Below are 23,463 nucleotides of genomic sequence, written 5' to 3'. Positions count from 1 at the left end.
GATTTCTCAAAAGAGACCTTACAGGCAAGAAGGGGCTGGAAAGAAGTATTCCAAGTCATGAAATCCAAAGACCTACAGCCAAGATTGCTTTATCCAGCAAAACTTTCATTTAGAATGGAAGGACAGATAAAGTGCTTCTCAGATAAGGTCAAGTTCAAGGAGTTCATCATCACCAAGCCCTTATTATATGAAATGCTAAAAGGGACTTATATAAGAAAAAGAAGATGAAAAATAGGAACAGTGAAAGGACAGCAAACACACAGTTATTAACAACCACACCTAAAACAAAAGCAAACCAAGAGGACAGCTAGATCAGGAGTGGAACCATAGGAATGAAGAACACCTGGAGGGTTAGAAATAGGGGGGTGGGAGGGGGAGAAGGGGGGAGAAGGCACAGAAAATAGCATAGATGGTAGGTAGAAAATAGATAGGGGGGAGGGCGAGAATAGTGGGGGAAATATAGAATCCAAAGAACTTGAGACACATGGTTATAAACTAAGGGGGGGAGAATGGTGGGGGAGGGAGTGTGCGGGTGGAGGGGAATGAAGGGGGGGAATAGAACAACTGTAATGGTATAATCAATAAAATATATATATTAAAAAAAAAAGGTTTTAAGTTTTAAAAATTTTCCCTGAGGAGAATCATGGTTATTTGTATCTTTAATCTTAAATGCATTGTTTTATTTTAAATATAATTTACTTTATCTTTATTTCAACCTTTTTACGTTACAATTTTGTCTATATATAGTACAGTTAACAAAACGTTTAATACAATAGTAAAGACATAAAGTTACAGAGGAAATATACGGAAAATTATGTTTTACTGATAGGTATGCATGCTTTCATAAGATTATATATCAATGATATAGAAACGAAGAAGGCAAAAAACAGTTTTATAAATCAACAGTGTTTAAGATCCATGAAGTGGCTTCCATGGGCACCAGAAAAGTCTTATAATTGTATGCAAAGGTTTATGAAAGTAAATTTTACAGAAAGAAGAGCTCCTGCTTTCAACTAAATTTCAAAGTATCTCAAGGAATTTATGACAAAAAAAGCAATTCAAAACAAGTCTGTGAGAAAAATAAATTTTCTAAGCCATGCCTAAAATGGAAGAGGCACTAAATCAGGAAAACAAAAAAACTGTTTCAAAGAACCAAGAGAGAAATTTTTGAAACTCACATCATCATAACTTGTTCACTAATGAGGGTATAAAAATATAATAAATAAACTCACTGTCTTCGAGTCTTGGGAAGAAATCCTACCATTTCCATGGCCAGTTGTAAACGTTCAAAGTCATGTCTCAAATCTTCGCCCTCTGTGGTAAAGCAATCCTGTTTATTTCAGGGGAAAAAGAGGGGAAATCAAGATTACCTATTGCAAACTAACATAAGCCACTTAGAAATCAAGTAATTTTAGATAAGTACACTATACATAAAAAATAGAGCTAGTGAAATATTTAGACAGTCGAATTCATTAGACTTGTTTTATGCAAACTAAACACATACTTACCAAATTACCATTAAGTTACCTTGTTTCTCCCTTTTACAATCTCCAAGGCAAAAACTTCAAAAGTAACTTATGATACCAATTGTGATTTTGAGAGGTTCTGAAGAGTTTTAGAGACCCAAAGCATTCAACAGAGCCCAAATGAACGAACAAGTGCTATTTATTCAACAAATATTGAACTGAATTGAATAAAATATTCCTTTTTGAGAAACAAAGTGTTCATTTACTTTTTTTCAAGTATCAAGCACTGAGTTCCCTCCATAACTCCAAGTGTATCACACTTCTGGGAAGGATGGCAGCAGCTTAGGCAAACACAGTACTAGCCTCCTTGCACAACTACAACAAAATTACATCAAAACTATTAAACCACCAGCACTCAGAACTACCTGGAATCTGGCTGAATTAGAGTCCTACAACCAGGGAATTAAAGAAACCACATCAAAATTGGTAGGAATGGCAGAGACATAGAATTGGCTCGTCCCACACCCATGAATTGGGGGTTAAAAATGAGCAGTATCTCAGCTGTGGAGATCCTCCTGAAGAGTAAGAGGTCCCAGGCCCACACCGGGCCTCCTATCCCAGGGTTCCCGTGCTAAGGAAGAGAAGTCCTTATTACTTCTGGCTGTAAAAACCAGCAGGGATTAGGGCTGAAGGAAACAGAGGGTTTCTGGAGTCCCAGGCAGTCCCTCTGAAAAAGCCTGTGAACAGACTTACTCAGACACACTGGCTCTAGCACTGGGGCAGCAACTTAAAAGGCACCAGAAGCATAAGGGGAGGAACTAAAGTATCTGGCATCAAAAGTATCAGAAGTATCAGAAGTGAGGGAGCTGAAGCATTTATATGCCCATCTCCCATCAGCCACTAGTTCAAGACTTCTTGCGGGAGGAGGGGGTAAGGGCGCATGCTGTTAATTCCTAGGCCTGCGGAGCACAAAGGTCAGGGTTCTAGGAAAAGCCTTCAGGTGTCAAGATGTAAATACTGACTGCTGCAGGTCATGGAGAGACCAGTGATGTGGTAGGATTCAAACAATAAGGCAGGGAACTAAACCACAACTGTTAACGACCCTTTCAACTGAAAGAAGATTGTTGATTAGAAAATAAATGATTCCTCTTGAGCTCAGTTCAAGCTCTAGTCTTACTTGGTAACATGCCACAGCATACCCTCCATAAACACAGAAAATTGTTCTTTCATGCTATCAGCCTTTTTTTCCCTTTGTATGGGATGATAACAACCCTTTCTCATTTAGAAGTGCCCAGAGTAAGCATGGCATGTAGTAGGCATTTAATATAGGTAGGAGGAAGAAAAAATGAAGTGTATAGTCATTAAGACATTTTTTAATGCTGTTAATATTTTAAATATGGATTTGGAAAATCATACTTTTTTATACCTACCAGTTGATAATGGAGAACATAAATCAAAATATCTGACTTTGAGAGTTAGTAAAGATACTGGAACACAGCCTGACTCGAATCCCAATTATAATCAATATTAACTTCCTTCACCACCATGGGGGAAGTCACTTAAATTTTCAGTTACCACTGCTACTTAGGTGAAAGGCAATCTTAGTAACTACAACCAAGGGTTTTATAATGATCAAATATAATATAGATGTTAATGTGGTTTTTATTTATTTTACTTTTGAAATTTTTTATTTACTGAGTTTAGAGAGAGAGAGAGGAAGGAGAGGGAAAGGGAGAGAAAGACAGGGAAAGAAAGACAGCAATTTGTTGCTCTACTTATTTATACACTCACTGGTTAATTTTTGTATGAGCTCTGCCTGGGTATCAAACCCACAACCTTGACATATTGGGATGACACTCTAACCATCTGAGCTACCTGGAAGAGACTGGCACAGGGTGAGGAGTCAAGTGATAAAGGAAACCTGAGGGAATGACCACGAACTTATAAAATGCCAAACAGGGAATGGCATTAGAAGTCTTTATGCTGTAGAAACACTTAAAATGCAAAGATTACAGATTCAAAAGATTCTACCCAAATTGCACAAGGATCTACCTGCACTGCAGTAGGTCTTCCTCATGGAAAAATAGGCTGCCAGGTATTATAAAGATGTTTGAATTCCTATAAAGGTAGTGATGACCAGATGTAAGCTTGTTCTCAAGGGACAGTAAATTCTAATTCCTCTGCAGCATGGTGATAATGAAAGTATCCTCGCATTTTAGGATGACAATTCTCATTAAAACTCTGCCTGATAGTTGGACCCTAAATCATTCAAATATTGTTTCAAAATGTTTTTTAAAAATTAGGTGACACTACCCCTTTGCATTGAAGTTATTCAAAACCAGCTCTAAAGTATAATTATTTGGGTAAATGATTACTATTTAAAGAAGAGAAATTAACATATACCAAATGTCTTCCACATGTAGGAGTCACCTGACATATATAATCTCACTAAATCCTCAAAACACAAAAAAGATAATTATGGGTATGTATATATAATTATATGTACATCTGTACAGGAGAAAACATACTCAGAAGTTAAATAACTCGCCTAATTGATATGAATGGCCAAACCAAAATCTATCCCATTCTAAATCCTCTGCTCTATCCTATGTAACCCTATTTGCTTGAGCTTATTTAATAGGATAATCCTTAAAGGACTTAAATCACCATCTAATGGGTAACACCAGGACCCCTGTTAAAAGCAAGTTTCTCACTGGTTTCCCTTGGGATCATTTATACTATTGCATACTGTACGGTAAGTACTATAGTGCAAGTGTGTGAACAGTCCTTAACAATCCTCTCGTTCTATAATGCTAGTCACGTAAGTTCTGATAACTCAGAGGGAAACAAAGTTCAGTTTGCCCCAAAATATACTCTAAGGAGGAGCTGTAAGGAAAGAACAAACTAAAAGATCCTCAGACTGACTGCTTGCTGTCATTAATTAACTTGTAAGGGGGGGAAGCAACAGAAATTACAACTAAAATTCAAACTATAATAGACTTGAAAAGACAATAAGCAGGAAGGTGGTGATGAAAGTGATGTTAAAGGAGCAAAAGAATGCGGCTACAGAAATCCTCCCAAAAGAAGAAAATGGATAACAATGATTCTAATGGAGAGGGCAACAGTAAAAACATTTATTGAGCCCTTACTAAGTATGTACTCTATCAAACTTCTTAGATACACTAATTTAATACTCACAAATTTTCACAATAAAGACCCCTTAAATCGGCGATAGAGACAAAAGAATTAAGTGACCTGCTCAAGTTCTCAAAACTAGTAATTGGATGAACCAGTATACAAAGCCAAGTCTATCTACTTCGGAGCCCAAATTCTTAAGCATTACTTAAACTGTCTAAGGAACAGTAGACTGGTTCACAATTTCACTATAAGCTCTGTACAAGCAGTAAAGTCTTGTATTTGCCAAGAGTTTCCAGGTGACCTACCTACTCCTCAATGAGGCACACTCACTTGGTGTAATAAGTGAAAGATGAAAGCCTCTCAAGAGTGGCAAAACAGCATTAAGTTTTCCTACTAAAATTTATCAGAATCTATATATTTAAATGTCTGAAATTTATTTTCCAAAATGTTAAATCAAAAACCATAAATTACTTGTTTTATTATAAAATGGTAATGCAATTAAACTTTGAGGGAAAAAATTAATGTCCATAATTAATGATCAACTCTGAAAGAGGCTAGTTTTTTAATTAGTGGACTTTGTTGTCACATGCAGTAAGAATTAAAGCCATGGTTATTTAACAACAAGAACTAAGACATTTTATGTTTTCAGAAGAAATAGTTAATAAATTAGTAGTTCATTAGTTAATAGATATAGATCAGTGTGTATTTTCAGACACCTGACCTGACTGTAAACTAAAGGGAAGAAAAAAGATTTTTTTGTGTTTTTTTATGATTATATACTTGTCCTTCTAAAAATATAACAAATAAAGCTACATTTACCTCATCATTTTATATCATGTATGCCCTTAATCACTCAATTTAAAACATAAAATAATATAAAATATAAAGTGTAAATACAGTTTCTTGTTATTAAAAAGTCAGAAAAATTATATAGACATTCATTATATAAAAAGACTGTTAATTGACACATAAACCAGGAAGGATGTAACTTTTAAAAATAAACAATACTACTGCTCATGCGAGTAATGAAAGCACTAAAAAATTATTTTAAAAAATAAATGTCAAGGAAAAAACCTCTGTAGCTCATAAGGATCTACATCTATGCTGATATCAGGAATGCAATCAGTTTATTATTTGAATAATAAATAAAATGAAATACATTATTCAAAATAAATAATGAATATAGACTAAATGTTAGCAAGGAAAAAAATCCCCAAAATTAAATTATCTGTTCTTTAAACAACAACTATATACTCACACACAAATCAATCAAAAGAAATTAAACACTGATCTATCTTCATTCCTAAATTGTTTGTATGTTAGCTGATTTTCTTTCTAAGTCAAAATAGATACAGATGTGCAAGGTAAGTGCCCCTTCACAGGAACACATGGTTTTTAGGTACTTGTACTAACCGGCTCAGAGTCATAGCAATAATCATCCCAGCTCTGTCTGAGAGGTTTCTTTGTTATCTGAAAGTAAGGCAGATTAGTTAGGTAGAAATAATGGTTATCACACTTCTCTAATCATGTCTTAGAGTGTTCAGGTGTCACTGCTGCTCTCCAAAGAAAATTATTTTGCATAGCAGCATAAAACAATAAACAACTAGGTAAGAACACTCCAAATCTGGGAGATCATATATTATTTTAACCAATCCATGCTTTCTATTATCCAATGACTCTAAAATTCTTATTAACTGCTGAGTCACCTATGTTATGAATACTCTCACCTTAGAACAAAAATACGTAAGGCATGGCCACTGATTACAAAAGATCTGGAAGAACAGTAAACTCTGAAATAATCTATTACTAATAACTATCAGCTCATTTATGGGCATTGACTACTTTTTTAAAAGAAAATATTTAATCACTCAAATATAATGCAAACAGTTTAAACAGGGGAGGGAAAAAACTCAAAAAGCACATCAACCTTTTTGTTAAAAAATATACTTAAGTCTATATAGTACAAATGCCTAGAATTATGTCAAGAAGTAATGTTTTAAATAACTTTGAAATTTTCAATATATTAATACAAAATTGTTTAGTTTATATAAATATGCCACTTCATATGTCAGTTACACAGCATGCTATATACCTTGGGAAAAGTCTAAGATGTGACTTACATAACCCTAAAACACTATAATCTTTGAGCCATTATCAAAGTGTCAATTTGCTTATAAAAACTTTTAAAGATATTTTTTTAATTACCAGAAAGGGTTATCTTTCCATACATATTACATCTTGCCTTCAAAAATTAAAATGAGAAAGACAATTGGTTATTTAAATGAAATACTGACATACCAATTCCATTAATACTGGTCCTAGAATTTTTGCTAATATGAAGAATAATATACTTAGGGAAACCAATGTAATGAAAAGTTGTGATAATTACTACTTATTATAGAAGTTTAGGAGTATAACATGAGTTTCACAGGAAGACACAAAATTTTCTAAGTCATTTCCTTTGATGCATTTCATATTGAGCTTTAATAGGACTGTTCCTAAATTATAAAAATAACAATATTCTCAGTATCACAGTATCATGCAAAGAGGTAATATGTATTAGACTACTTTAAAACATGCAAGTAAGGGTTAAAGTAATCCCTTGCAAGGGGCAAGCATTAAGCATTAGTAACATTTGACATGCGTGGTCTGCAAAAGGTAAATTGCTTTGGTGAGCATAAATTATTTTTCTAACATGGAAATAACTATAAACAGTTTGTTGTTCTCTTTAAGAGTCTCACAAAAAAGCAAAAGGCACATATATAGTCCCTTAAAACATATGAAAGTAATAATAATTTTTAAATTTGAGAAGTGTATCACACAGATGTTTAAATTGCATGTTGGGAAATGCTAGTTAATATCCATGACCAGATTTGGAAAACCAAGTGCCAAAAAAACAAATAAATAAAATAATAAACTGTTATCAAGAGCTACAATTTAATAATGCCCTACATTTGAAAATGTTTTTCATTAACATTTACCTGATTAAGGTAATGATATTCTTCTGGTTGTTTAAGATGGAATGCTAATCTCTCTTCTTCACTTGCTCCTGCCAGAAGGTAATAGAATACATGATAGTTCCTGTTGAAAACAAAGAAATACGGCTTTACAATTAGCATGATCTATGATTATCACTTAACTGGAAAAGAAAGAAAATATAAATTACTGAAGTGTTTCAGGCTTGCTTTGTTTTTTAATACAAAGGTGATAAACTTAATGTTTAAGTACTATAAAATAAGGCAGCAATATGGCAAAGTTAGAACCTCCAAAAATTCTTTCTTCCATAAAACCAATGAAAACTGTAGCAAATTTGTGGTCCTGGCCAGGCAGCTCAGTTGGTTGGAGTGTTGTCCCCATATGCCAAGATTTACTGTGAGAAATAAATTTCTGTTGTTTATAGGCTACACAGTCTCTACTATTTTGTTATATCTGCCCGAACGAGCTAAGACAAGAATGAAAGTGGGGACATTACTAACAACCTTATGGAAATTTCAAAAATGTTGTAAGAGAATACTATAAAGAACATTTTTGCCAAAAATCAGATAACCAGATGTAATTCCTAGAAAAATATAAACTACGAAAATCTGACTAAAGTAGAAAACCGAAAATCTAAAGACACTAGTAATCAAAATTTCCCACAAATAAAAACCCAGAACCAGATAGCTTTACTGGTAAATTTTACTGAACAAGAAAAATTAATACAATCTTTCACAAACTCGCCCCATCTTATTTATAAGCCAGTAGGATCCTTATATCAAAACCAGAACAAGACATTAAAAGTTTTTTTAAATCTCATAGCAATATCCTTTATGAATACAGACACAATAAATCTTCAACGAAACACTACCAAGCCAAATCTAGCAACACATAATAAGGATTATACATACATCTGCAAATCAGATCCAGTAAAATACCAGAGAATCCGTTTATAAGCTCTGGATCTTCACCTACCATTGATTCTTCAAAATTACAGAAACCAGACTTATATCCCTACCATTCCCGTTAAAATGTGGTCGAAAAAGTGACTAATAGCCTTCTAGTAGCAGTACCTGTTAGCCCTGCAAGTGTTTCTGAAGCTATTCTCTTCCTGAAACTCTCTTCCCTTTACTTTGAAACACCTCTAATTCAGATTTTCTTATGTGCTAGCCACAAAAAAAGTAACAGAAAACTCTGAGTTCTAACCTTGCAGATAATTCATTATAGTAATATTGGCTACTAATTACTGAACTTTTATTATATATAACACCTTATAAATGTTATTTCATTCAATCCCCTAAATGACTCCAGAATAGTTTTCTATCTGTAAAATGAAAATAAGTATCTAAGAAGCAGAGAAGTTAATTAGATACCAAAGGCATATCTAGTATTTGAATGTGTAGGTCCTGTTTAACATCAAACTCTGGCTCTTAATTTTGTCTCATTGTTACACAAAGCAAATCATTTATATATCCAATATTTGGTTCCTTCATCACTGAAGTCCCATATACCTCAAATATTATAATGAAATTAACAGCTTTATTAAAAACTTTTCTCAAATTAGAGAAAGAACATTAAGACATGGAAAATGGTCAAAAGGTATAATCCTACCAAGAGAACAAAGATACCACTGTTTTCCTGGCCTGATAGTTTGTGTGAATTTAGAAAGGGCAACAGTTCTATACACCCATCAAAAAATCTAGCAGCCTCAGAAAAACTGCAATGTTCTGCCCACAAAAGAAAGAGTAATCATAGGTAAAGCTATGCATGCTATAAACAGAATTAAAGGTCATGCTATATAAAGATCCTAAAAGTCAATCTGCATTATACAAATGTTAACTTGATCTAATTACATAAGCAAAAGTATATGTACCGTTCATTATGCTCTTGATAAACAAGTCTAGACTTCTCCAGTAGATATTTTTCAACATAGGCTCTAGAAAAATAAAATTGGTTAATATAATTAATATAAGGTAGACAAATATTTTTTCAGAGAAGATGAAAAAGTATAAAGGAGGCTATCCAGGTCATTTCAGTATATTTGCCATTATTTTGTAATGGGCACTGTCATAGTGTTATCCATGTTAGATTCCTAAACTCATAAATCTTTTTTTGTGTTACGGTTTTTTTTCTCCTGCTTTCAATAAAACAAAATAAACTCAGAAGTTCAAAACATAGCACACAAGAACTTCCTATGACACAGACTTAACTTTCTTTCCAGGCTCATATATACACTATACATTCTTTCAAATAATATACTTTGGCCAGATTCCTATATAGGGCTCAAAGATATACTTTCTTTATATATTCAGGCTATTGCTAAATTATGGAATTGATATATTTACTATTCACTGACTTATTCAGTTAGTATCCATTAATTGTGCACTGTGCTAAGCATTCTTCAAATAGGAAAATAAGTGATACATTACCTGTCCCCAAGAGAATTACAAGCTAGTGGAGGAAGTAAGTAAACTAGTAGCTATCATGAGTTGACTGGGTTTATTATGAAGTGATTAAAATACAATTATTATGTGAACCTGGAGAGAGACTTAAGATTCAATCCAAGAAGGGAAAAAGATGTCAGGAAGAATTTCCACAGAGGATGAATACACAGTGCATAGTAAGCATTCATTAAATATATCTAGTAAATGACTATATGACTCTGAAATCTAACAGATTGTCCAGAATAAGGCAAAGACAACTTCCTTCATGTAAAGGCATAAAAGAAGTAAGGTACCTATCAACTTCAGGAAAGATAGTTAACATGGCTAAAGAAGGAAATTGGCAAGTGGACTAGATAAAGAAGGACCAATATATCATGTGCCAGAAGAATGGAATTTACCCTGAATGTTTGAGGAACTTAAATATGAATTATATTATTAATGTTACTCTCCTTATCCAGCCTGGATGCCTCAAGTCTTCAATCCTCTTACCCAAAGTGGAGCAATCAGTTAACCTCTAAAAAGAAAAAGGGGTCCTTAAATTTAAAAGCTTTAAACTACTGAATCCAAATTACTTAGCACGGTCCTCTTTGGGGTAAAAATCTGACTTGATCTCTTATTTTCCTCAGTTCCCTCCCACTGCATGTTCTGTATTTCAGTCCCTCCCAAAGACAGACTATTCCCTCCTGAACATATTGTTCATTGTCTTCCTTCCAATTCTAAATCTGTAGACTATTCCCACTCTGTCCAGTAAATTCCACTCATTCATTAAAATGAAGCTCAAATGTGCCTTCTTTGCAAATTCACTAGTACCACCAGTAATTAAAATTTGTCACTTCTAAATTACCATTATCACCGCTATTCTAAACTATTGAAATGGGCTCTTACTGTTCTAAAAATGGGAGAAAGAAAACTAACATAAACTAGCATGTTAAATTCTTAACACCCACCCTTCATGGCAAATACTACTGCCTCTATTTCACAAGTGGAGAAACTGATACTCAAAGATCATACAGCTAGTAAACAGCAGAACTGTGATTTTAACCCAAGTCGATTTTAACTATAAAGGCTTCCTCTTTATAGTTAAAGGCTTCCTTTAACTATAAAGGCTTCCTCTTATAACTACACTAACATACTCCTGGACATCTTTCCACCCACCCCTTCAATCCATGAGTTATCTACGAGAGCTCTTTATCTATTAAATGAGATCTCATCATGTTATTCCTCTCCTTTCATTTGCTCCTTATACTACAGTATGTAGGGGTGAATTAATGGTATGCCCACGTGAGATCGTTTTTTAAATATATCAGCATAGAGAAAAAAAAGGATGAAGAAAATATGGCAAAATTTGATCACTGCTAAACCTGAGTGGGACTTCCTTGTACTATTTTATTTTTGCTATGTTTGTCATTTTTAATAAAATTTTAAAAATTTGCTTCCCAGTGACAGACAATAAATTACAAGTGTTAGAGCTTTTGTTACAATATGAAACCAACTGACCACAGTGTCCATAAGCATTAGCCAATGAACTAGTGTCCTCAAGTACATCAGGGGCTTTGTCCTAATTCCATTCATTTGCTAATTCAAGTTCCTCAATCAATAATGCAATTTCCCAGTTTTCCTGCTTGACAAATATTTAAGAACCAAGATAAGAATCACTTTTTCTTGTAAAGTCCTCCAGACACATACAATCATTGTATTTACGTCATTTTCTGTAATTATCTTATATAAATATCTACCTTCCCAAAGAGACTATGAGAACTTTAATGGCAGAGAACATGTCTACATGTTTTTATATCCTCAAAGTTAGCACAGTGCCTGGTACTTACAATGAACTCCATAAATGTTTGTTCATTGACTAATTTTTAGGTAATTACTTGACAAAGATAAGCCTGATTTCATTCATAAAATGGAAAAATACACACCTGCCATTCCTAAGTCATGAAACTGTCTTAAGAATATGTGTGTGTGTGTGTGTGTGTGTGTGTGTGCACGCAATGGCACTTTGTACCATTTGTAAGTTAAAAAGCAATATACACAGTTTACCTACTAACAAACTCTCCAATTATAAATACTAAGAAAGACCAGCCTGATTTGACTGCATCCTGCTTTTACGAGTAAAAGTACCAGCTGTACCTTTGGAAACTAACATTCTGCAAATCAAAAAAGAAGGATGTATACTTGTTTTTGTTTCCTTGGGGATTGGGAGGAGAAAAAACACATAGTTTAGGTCAAAATTTTAAAATCTTCATGCAGAAGCATTTCAGATCTCGCACCCCAGCATATGTTGTCAGTTTGGCTCAAATAAATTTATATATACAAATACATATATACATACATACATTCAAAATTAAAGTGGTAAGAGTTAAGCATGAGTAAAATAGCATAAAAATACATATCAATCTCACTTATTAATATACATGCAAAAATCATAAATAGCCCTGGCTAGTGTGACTCAATGGATTGAGCACCAGCCTGAGAACCAAAGGGTTGCTGGTTCAATTCCTAGTCAGGGCACATGCCTGGGTTGCAGGCCAGGTTCCCTGGTGTGGGGTGCATGAAAGGCAACCACACATTAATGCTTCCCTCTCTTTCTCCCTCCCTTCCTCTCTGTCTAAAAATAAATAAACCATTTTTTAAAAATCATGCATAACAACTAGCAAACAGACCACAACATTGTAAATACATGTGCATATAAATATGTCTGTGTATGTAAGCATGTGTGTGTCTTTGTAATGACCAAATGGGATGCCATTCCCTAGGATACAAAAATTATTCAATATTAGAATAATCATAATATTAATATATCTCAGAATAAAGGTCATACTAATGTCCATAGACGAATAAAAGGCCTTTAGTAAAATGAAATAAACATTTTAGTGACAAAAAAATTTAAAACTGACCCATAACTCATTAACATAATAAAATTTCCTAAATCCAGAACTTCACTTAGTGGAAAAACAATAAAGGTATTCACATAAAAGTCTGAAACAATACTACCACAGTATGGGAAGTTTACAATCAGACAAGGTAGAAAATAACCAGAGATATAAGAACAGAAAAAAAAAGTACATGTATTTATTTTTATAGATATGATTATATACCTAGAAAAGGTAAGAGAAACAAAAGTAGTTAAAACTCATACAACAAAATAAGTATAAAATCTAAAACTCAGTAGCCTTCATATATAAAAACAACATGTAATTTGCAGATATACTACAAAAGAAAAATCACACTTGTAATAATTAAACATTTTTAAAAATACTCAAAAATATATGCAACAAGAAATACAAAAAGCTGGACTTCTAGTCAGATGGCAATGAAGGTAAACATGGTGTGCCTCCTTGCACAACCATACCAAAATTACAACTGAACTATAGAACAAGCATCACTTAGGATTATCAGAAATTGAGTTGAATGGGAGTTGAACAACTACAGAATTAAAGAAACCACATCCATCCAGACAGGCAGGAGGGACAGAGATATAAAAACAGACACAGGGAGGTTGCTAAAGGAGGAGACAAGGAAATGGCCCAAATGAAAGAATAGAACATAACTCCAAAAACAGAGCTAAACAAAATGGTGATAAGCAATCCATCAGATGCAGAGTTCAAAACACTAGTTTTAAGGATGATCAAGGAACTTAGTGAGAAGCTCAACAACATAAAAAATGATCCAAGCAGAAATAAGGAATACACTAATGAAATAAAGAACAATTTACAGGGAAATGATAGTGAAGTGAAGCAAATGAACAATCTATGGTTTATAAAGGGGCAATAAAAAAATACAAAACATGCTCCAAAGCCTGACATTGCTACTTACCCAAGTACAGTGCCTGTTTCTTGGTAATTTACTTGAATAAACTTGCCAAAACGACTTGAATTGTTATTATGAGCTGTCTTTGCATTTCCAAAAGCCTGTCAAAATAAATACATATCATTAATTTCATACTAAAAGAATGGAAAGTCCTCGGGCCTGCGAATCAGAGGATCGCAGTTCGATTCCCAGTCAGGGCACATGCCTGGGTTGCAGGCCAGTTCCCTGCAGGCCAACTCCCAGCAGGGGACACACAAAAGGCAACCATACATTGATGTTTCTCTCCCTCTCTCCTTCCCTTCCCCTGTAAAGATAAATAAATTTTAAAAAAATCTTAAAAAAAAAATAAAAGAATGGAAAGTCCTGCTTAGATCAGCTCAGAGATAGCATAAAAACAATTCACTTAGTACTTTCAGACTTACCATAGTTTAAGTAAAAGAAAGCAACTAATAACTGAAATAAAACCAAGTAAGCAGTATTTTCTGCTATTCAGTAAAATAAAAATTTTTTAATTTTAATGTTTTTTAAAATTTAGATTTAAATTTCACATTCTAGTGATAAGTAAAAACCAAAAGCAACATCAAGGGAGAAAAGACAAGTACTTTCCATAAAAAATGGAAATATACAGGAGGGCAGAATGTATAAAGACAAGGAATACGGTGAGTGAGTGTCATGGGGTAGTGAACCTATTCTGTATCCAGACTGTATATAAGTGTTTATTCAAATGAATATGTTTTAAAATTCACAGAATTTTTCTGTAAGGTTATTCTTTTAATATCCATTTTTAAAAGAGTATCATTAGTAAATGAAGGCCAAAAAATTATGATTTAAGATATATAAACCTGAAAATATTCATCATAAGTCAACCCATACTAAAGGAAACATTAAAGAAAATCTCTTCATGTGGAGGGAAAATGATATATTCAAATATTTATCAGTGTAGGGAATGGAGGACAACAGAAATGGCAGCCACATGGGTACATCTATAAAATATTTTTCATTACTTAAATCTCTTAAAAAGATCACTGAAAGTGAGGTCGGAGAAATTGATAAATATCACTGAAAATCCTTTCCCATACATAAGAGAAATAAGACTAACAAAAACTTTCAAAATCAACTGTTTTAACTATGGAAATTAACCAAAGGCTTAGAATAATCCTGTGTCGTAGAACATTTCATCATGGAAAATAACTGAATCTTGATAAGAAAAACAGGCATTGTGACATTTTAAGTTAACCCAATTACCATTTCCCTCTTCCTAGATCCTCACAGAAGAGAAAAAAAACCCTACAACTACAGTTATTTTAAAAAGCAGCCTTAAAATCATTGAAAGGATTAGACCAGAGATAAGCCAATGCCCTGTCCCACAGATCATTGTCATAATTTGATCTATATGGCATTTCCCTGGAAAAACCTCACTCAAACGGCTATATTTATTTGATCTGATTTGGAGACCACTCACTGAGGAAAACCCTTTCCCTCACATGTGCTTGTGAAAAACAATCAGAGATAATTGTTTAAACACTGCAACTGTCTAAAGATGGGGCAAAAAGTGCAATGACTCCAAAAGAAAAGCTCATGAATAACATGTATAAAAGGGGTTTTGAAAAGATCTGAAATATTACAGAAAATGTAGGTGTTACACATATTTAGGATAGTGCACATGTACATGAATGTGTGCATGCTCACAAAGAGCTGGGACCTCTGGCTGTCACTCACAATGTATGCAGACAGGAAGAAAAGGTAAGGAAGAGCTGACAATTGCCTGGTTGAGTGTTGAGGGTTATCTTAACAAGTACAGGACTAGAGAAAAGACTGGAACCTTACTGTTTTAGAACACTCAGAGAAATCCCTGTGCAATCATTATCTGACCACTAAGCTGAATAGAGAATTTGAAAGCCACACACAAAAAAAAGGATTACAGACTTTAAAGTACAACCAAACAGCATAACAAAACAATCACAACAAACCCTGGAAGAGAGAAAAATCTTATTTCCAGAACTGCCACACTGTATAAATAAAAATTCCCAGTTTTCACTAAAAAAAAAAATTAGGATATGCAAAGAAGAAAATATGGACACAGAAAAAAGTAAAAAACAATAAATAGAAACTGTCCCTGTCAAAATGTTGATGTTGGCATAGATGTTTTATCAGCTATTTTAAGTATTTCCAGACAACTAAAGGACAGTATGCTAAAGAGGCCTTAACAGAAATACCAGTAAAGAGGTAGAAATTAAAAAATTATTAAAATGCTGGTGTACATTAATTTAAATGAAAAATTCCTTAGAGAGGTTCAAGTAAAGGCATAAGTCGAGGAATCAACAAATTTGAAGAATCATCAATTGAGATGATCCAATCTAAGGAATAGGAAAAAAAGTTAAACAGAGCTTCAAAGACCTGTCTGTGGAACCACTATCAAACATATCAACATATGTATATAGTAGGAACGAAAGGAGAGAATAGAGCTAAAAGGACAGAATAACTACTCCAACAAAGAATAGTCAAAAACTTCACAAATTTCATGAAATACGTTAATCCATAGATCCAAGAAATTCAATCCACTCAAATAAACTAAAAAAGATCAGTACCTAGACAAATTATGATCAAACTGCTGAAAGACAAAAATAAATCTTATAAGCAACAAGAAGCAACACATGCCACACAAAGGATTCTCAATAAGAATACCTAATTTTTCAACAGAACGATTAAGGATAAAAGACGGGGGAATTGTTACCCTGGCTGGTGTAGCTCAGTAGATTTAGCGCAGGCCTGTGAAGCAAAAAGTCGCGGTTCGATTCCCAGTCAGGGCACATGCCTGGGTTGCAGGCCAGTTCCCAGTGGGGGACACATGAGAGGCAACCACACATTGATATTTCTCTCCCTCTCTCCTTCCCTTCCCCTCTCTCTGAAAATAAATAAATAAAATATTTTTTAAAAACACAGGGGAGCCCCGGCTGGCGTGGCTCAGTGGATTGAGCGCGGGCCTGAGAACCAGACGATCGTGGTTCGATTCCCAGTCGGGGCATATACCTGGGTTGCAGGCTGGTTCCTTGCAGGCTAACTACCAGCAGGGGACACACAAAAAAAGGCAACCATGCATTGATGTTTCTCTCCCTCTTTCCTTCCCCTCTAAAAATAAATAAATAAATAAAATCTTTAAAAAAAAAACAAAACAGGGGAATTGTATATTTAAAAAGCACTGGGAATTAGGCAATTTGAAAACAAAAGAAAAAGAAGAATCCAATTTTTTTTAAAATGGAGTGAACTAAATTCATACATGGTATGACCTTACATACATAGAAAACATGAATGAATCAAAAATAAACCATTAGATATAATTAAAAATTTTAAAAAGCTACAGGATAAAAAATGCAATATATAAAAATATCTGTATTCTGTATATACTTGCAATGAACAAGCAAAAATTAAGAAAAAAACAATTACACATATGATAGCATCAAAAAACTATAATACTTGGAATAATTCAATAAAGAGGTATGATACTTGTACACTAAATGTTTTTGAAGAAAATTAAATACCTACAAAAATGAAAAGACATCCTGTGTTCATGGGCTAGAAGATTTAATATTGTTCATATCTACAGATTTAAGACAATATCTATTAAATTTAATCTACCATTTTCAAAGACAATAACAAGCCAATTATAACAACAACATGTAAAGTCAAGGGACTCAAAATGCCTAAAACGATCTTCAAAAAAAAGAAATTTGGAGTATTCATACTTCCTGATTTTAAAAATTACCACAAAACTATAGTAATAAAAACAAGGCAGGACTTCCATACAGATAAACATATCAATCAATGGGTTGAAACTGAGAGTAAGAAATAAATCCTTGCATTAGTGGTCAGCTGAGTTTCAACAAGAATGCCAGGACAATTCAATGGGGACAATTAATCTTTTCCACATATGAATACCCACATTCAAAATAATAGAGCTGCACTCCTACCTCATACCATATGAAAAATTAATTTAAAAAAAAAAGAGAAAGAAATGTCAGCATTAAAAGTATAAAACTTGCCCTGATTGGTGTGGTGCAGTTCATTGGGTTGGCTGGGTATAGTCCTGAAAACAGAAAGGTCACAGGTTCAATTCCCAGTCATTCCCTGCATGCCTGGGTTGCAGGTTTGGACTCTGAACAAGGCACAGACAAGAGGAAACACAATGATGTTTCTCTTCAGATCAATGTTTCTCTCCCTCTCTTTATCCCTCCCTTACTCTCTCTCTAAAAAACTTAATAAAATCTTAATAAATAAATAAATGTATAAAACTTTTAGAGAAAGCATAGCTGTAAAACCTCATCATCGTGGGTTTGGCAATGGTTTCTTTATAAGAAACCAAAATACAAGTAATTTAAGAAAAAATAAATTCTACTTCACCAAATGGACTTGTGGTCAACATGGAGGCATAGGTAAACATGACTCGCCTATACATGCAACCACAGCAAAACTTACAACTAGACTACCAAAAAAATATCACCCAGAGTCACCAGAAAATTGAGCTGTATAGAAGTCCAACAACCAAAGAATTAAAGAAGCCACACTCAACCAGACAGGTAGGAGGGGAGGAGACACAGAGATGCAAGGACACACGGAGACATGCAGAAACACAGAACAGGCAGTCCCACGCCCATGTATGGCAGATAAAAATTGGGAAAGATACCTCAGGAGGGAGGAATCGCAGCAGCCCACATCACACCACCCAGCCCAGGGTTCCACCACCAGGAACATAAGTCCCCATAACTTCTGGTTGTAAAAACAAGTGGGGTTTGTGGCAGAAGAAATGGGGGGTTCTCAAGAGTCTCCACTCAAAGGGACCACAGCAGAGTTAGGACTAACGCAGACTCACTCCCTCTGGGCTTCACCACCAGGGACACAGAGTACCAGAGGCATACAGGGAAAAACTCTAGTGCATGGCATGAAAGCGAATGCTGGGACACAGCTTCCACCCAGGCAAAACTCCAGAGGCTAGGCAGTAGTGTTCTGCCCTCTCTGAGCCATCACACAGACCCACGGAGCAGCAACATGGGTTTCCCTACCCCAGCAATTACGTAAGGCTCAGCCCTGTCCAATATACTGGTGCACTTTTCTACAACAGACCACACTAAGACAGGGAGTCAAATCAACTCTACATAATATACAGAAACAAGCACAAGAAGGCTGCCAAAATGAGGAGACAAAGAGATATGGCCCAAATGAAAGAGCAGAACACTCCAGAAAAAGAACTACCGTATTCGGACTATAACACGCACCCCCAAAAATTTGGGGAGAAAATGGGGGGTGCGTCTTATAGTACACATGTAGCTTACCTGGCTCTCTGGGGGGGGCAGCCTATATTATTTATGTTATTAAATATTTTACCAAATTTTTTTTCCTATTTTCCTCCTCTAAAACCTAGGTCTTATGTTCCAAAAAATTCAGTAAATAAAATGGAGATTAGCAATGTCTCAGATGTAGAGTTCAAAACACATTATTAGGATGCTCAAGGAACTCACTAGGTACTTCAACAGCATAAAAAAGACAGAGAGAAATGAAATGTGAAAGTGAAACAAAGAAAAATTTACAAGGAATCAACAGTGGAGTGGATGAAGCCAAAATTCAAATTAATGATTTGGAAGATAAAGAAGAAGAAAACCACCCTGGCTGGTGTAGCTCAGTGGATTGAACTCGGGCCTGTAAACCAGAAGATCATGGTTCAATTCCCAATCAGGGCACATGCCTGGGTTGCAGGCCAATTCCCAGCAGGGGACCCACAAGAGGCAACCATACATTGATATTTCTCTCCCTCTCTCCTTCCCTTCCCCTCCAAAGATAAACAAATAAAATCTTTAAAAAAAAAGAAGAAGAAGAAGAAGAAAACCAATCAGAATAACAAGAAGAAAAAAGAAACTTAAAAAAAGAGGACAGTGTAAGGAGCCTCTGGGACAAAGAAAACTTCAAGCTCTCCAACATTCACATCATACAGTGTATAGGAAGGAAAGAGAAAAAGCAAGAAATTGGAAACCTATTTGAAAAAATGATGAAAGAAAACTTTCTAATTTGGTGAAGGAAACAGACATAAAAGTTTTGGATGCAAAGAGATCCACTTCAAGATACATCATAATTAAAATAATAAAGGTTAAAGATAAAGAGAGAATCTTTAAAGCAGCAAGAGAAAAAGCAGTTAGTTACCTACAAAGGAGTTCACATAAGACTGTCAGCTGATTGATTTCTCCAAAGAAACTTTGCAGGCAAGAAGGAACTGGCAAGCAATAGTCAGTGATGAAAAGCAAGGGCCTACAGCCAAGATTGCTCTATCCAGAAGATCTATCATAAAAAAGGAAGGGCAGATAAAGTGATTCTCAGACAAGGTAAAACTAAAAAAGTTCATTATCACCAAGCCATTTATGATATGAAATGTTAAAGGGAATTATATAAGGAAAAGAACAATACCAAACATATGAACATTAAAATAGCAATAAATTCACAACTATCAATAGTTGAATCTAAAAAACAAAGCAAAGAAGCAGAACAGAAACAAAATCATAGATATGGAGATCATTTGGAAGGTTATCAGTTGGGAAGGGAAAGGCAAAGAATGGGTGAAAATATACACAGATTAAGAAGCATAAGTTCATAGGTACAAAATAGATGGATGGACGTTAAGAACAGTAGAGGAAATGAAGTAGCCAAAGAACTTACATGCATGATCCATGGACATGAACCAAGGGGGGATTGCTAGAGGGAATAGTGGTACCAGGTGGAAGAAAAAAATTGGGACAACTGTAAAGCATAATCAGTAAAATACACATTAAAAATAATAATAATATAAACATAATTTTTAAAAAAGAAAAGAAAAAATAGCCCTGACCAGTGTGGCTTAGTGTGTTGTGCACTGTCCTACAAACCAAAGTGTGGCCTATTTAATTCCCAGTCAGGGCATATGCCTGGGTTGTGGGTTTGATCCTCAGTGGTGGGTGTACAAGAAGCAACTGATCGATGTTTCTCTCTCACAGTGATGTTTCTCTCCCTCTCTTCCCCACTTCTAAAATTAAATAAATAAAATTAAAAAAAAAACAAATATACACAGAATGGAAGAATATATTATAAACCACATATCTGATCCACATCCAGAATAGATAAAGAATTCTTACAACACAATAGTAAAAAAACAAGTAATCCCATATTAAAAGGGCCATACAATTTGAGTAAGCATTTCTCTACAGACAATACCAAAAGCCCACAAGCACATGGAAAATATGTTCAACATCATTCATTATTAGAGAAATGCAAATCAAAACCACAATGAGATACAACTTCACATAAAGTAATATGATTATAATCAATAACAAGCATTGGTGAGGATGTGGAAAATATAGAACCCTCGTAAGTTATTGGTAGGAAAGTAAAACAGTGTAGTCATTTCAGAAAACAGTTCAGAACTTCCTCATTCAGTTAAACACAGCTGTGACATGACACAACAATCCCATTCCTGGATATACACTAAAGAGAACTGAAAACATATGACCCATATGTGTTGTACATGATTGGTCTTAACATTATTCACATAGCCAAAAAGTGGAAACAACCCAAATGACCATCAGTGTATTACTGGATAAACAAAAACAGTATATCTACACAAAGAAATATAATCCAGCCATAAAAATATATAAAGTATGGATACATGCTACAACATGAATGTATCTTTATAACACTACTCTAAGTGAAAGAAGTCAAACACAAAAGACACATACTGTATAATTCCATTTATATAAAAACCTGAAATAGATAATTCCACAGACACAGAAAGTAGACTCTTGGTTTCCAGGGACTGGGGAGAGAGCAGAATAGGAAGTGACTATTTAATTAATGGTCATAAGGTTTTCTTTTGGAATAGAAACATGAAAATGTTTTGAACGTTTTTGAGTTTCCAGCCAAGATGGTAGCGTAGGTAGATAGGCTTCACTTCCTTGTACAACCAAAAGAAGGATAACAAACAATTTATAAAGCAACAAAATAACCAGAACTGCCAGAAAATGAAACTGTACAGAAGTCCAACAACCAAGGAGTTAAAGAAGAAACATTCATCCAGACTGATTGCAAGGGTGGAGAGGACATGTGGCAAGGCAACAGCTGCTAGACCAGGTAGATGAGGCGACAGCTAGTAGATGGGGTGGCCCCATATTCGCATGTGAATAAACCAGGAGGAACAACTAGAGAGCAAGACAGACCACTCAACCCAGGGTTCCAGCATGGGAAAAGAAAGCTTGAAAACCTCTGGCTGTAAACAGCTATGGGTGTCGTGGTGGTGGGAAAAATTGCCAGTCTCACAGAAGAGTCAATTGGAGGGGACCATAGGGTCCTAGAATGTACACAAGCCAACCCAAGTGGGAATCAGCACCAGAAGGACACCATCCCCTTCCAGGTAGAGGTGAAAGTGACTGAAAGTGGGGCAAGAGCCAATCAAGAGGCATTGTTCCCTTTCTGATCCATCCCCTACATACAGCACCACAATGCAGTGAAGTGAGTTGCCTGCCCTGGTGAATACTTAAGGCTCTGCCACTTACAACATAACATGTGTGCTGAGACAAAGAAATATGACCCAAATGAAAGAATAGATATCAAAGCACCATTAAAAGAACTAAGCAAAGAGGAGATAGCCAACCTATTAGATACAGAGTTCAAACACTGATAACCAGGGTGATCAAAGAAATAATTGAGTATAGCCAAAAATAAAGAAATGAAGGCTATACAAAGTGAAATAAAAAAATATCCAGGGAACCAACAAGGAAACCAGGATTCAAATCAACAATTTGGGAATAAAAGGAAGAAATAAACATTCAACCATAACAGAATGAAGAAACAAGAATTAAAAAAACAAAAAAATGAGGAGAGGCTTAGGGACCTCCAGGACAACCTTAAACAGTCCAACATCTGAATCATAGGGGTGCCAGAAGGAGAAAAGAAAGAGCAACAAATTGAAAACTTATTTGAAAAAATAATGAAAGCGAACTTCCCCAATCTAGCAAAGGAAATAGACTTCCAGGAAGTCCAGGAAGCTCAGAGAGTCCCCAAAAAATTGGACCCAAGAAAGCATGCACCAAGGCACATCAAAATTACATTACTCAAGATTAAAGATAAGGAGAGAATCTTAAAAGCAGCAAGAGGACACAGTTCCCTACAAAGGAGGGAAGCCCATAAGACTATCAGCTGATTTTTCAAAAGAAACCTCACAGGCAAAAGGGGGTTGGCAATAAGTATTCAAAGTCCTGAAAGGCAAGGACCTACATCCAAGATGACTCTACCCAGCAAAGCTATCATTATAATAGAAGGGCAGATAAAATGCTTCCAAGAGAATGTCAAGTTAAAGGAGTTCATTATCGTCAAGCCCTTAGTATATGAAATGTCATCTAAGAAAAAGAAGATCAAAACTACAAACAGTAAGGACTTCCGCCAAGATGGAGGCATAGGTGGAAACACTGTGCCTTCTCCCACAACCAAGTTTGACTACAACAAAAGTTTTGGAGAACTAGGACACACCCAAAGACCAGAAAACGGAATTATACAGAAGTCCAACAGCTACGACCGTTCAATGGGGACGGTAAGAGAGGCGGAGCCAGCGGCGGAGC

General features: G+C 35.0%; 1 protein-coding gene across 7 annotated transcripts in view; it reads right to left on the bottom strand.

Moving 5' to 3' along the window:
• Nucleotides 1–23,463, bottom strand: part of MYO9A (myosin IXA) — a 274,015-nt gene that overhangs the window by 196,453 nt on the left and 54,099 nt on the right. For 6 of the 7 annotated variants that reach the window (XM_037047139.1, XM_037047138.1, XM_037047140.1 and 3 more), the window contains exons 3-7: nt 13,844–13,938; nt 9,454–9,516; nt 7,586–7,685; nt 6,018–6,074; nt 1,233–1,330 (exon numbers count right to left, since the gene is read on the bottom strand). In XM_037047139.1, the coding sequence (XP_036903034.1) occupies nt 1,233–1,330; nt 6,018–6,074; nt 7,586–7,685; nt 9,454–9,516; nt 13,844–13,938 (413 nt within the window). The remainder of the gene's footprint in view (nt 1–1,232; nt 1,331–6,017; nt 6,075–7,585; nt 7,686–9,453; nt 9,517–13,843; nt 13,939–23,463) is intronic. The other variant, XM_037047141.1, reaches the window with a different exon arrangement.

Source organism: Sturnira hondurensis, unplaced genomic scaffold, assembly GCF_014824575.4.
Source record: "Sturnira hondurensis isolate 20B ecotype Veracruz unplaced genomic scaffold, ASM1482457v3 Scaffold0005329, whole genome shotgun sequence".
Classification (NCBI taxonomy): Eukaryota; Metazoa; Chordata; class Mammalia; order Chiroptera; family Phyllostomidae; genus Sturnira; species Sturnira hondurensis.
The sequence above is the reverse complement of the archived record's forward strand: the minus strand, read 5'-3'. Positions and strand labels throughout refer to the sequence as shown.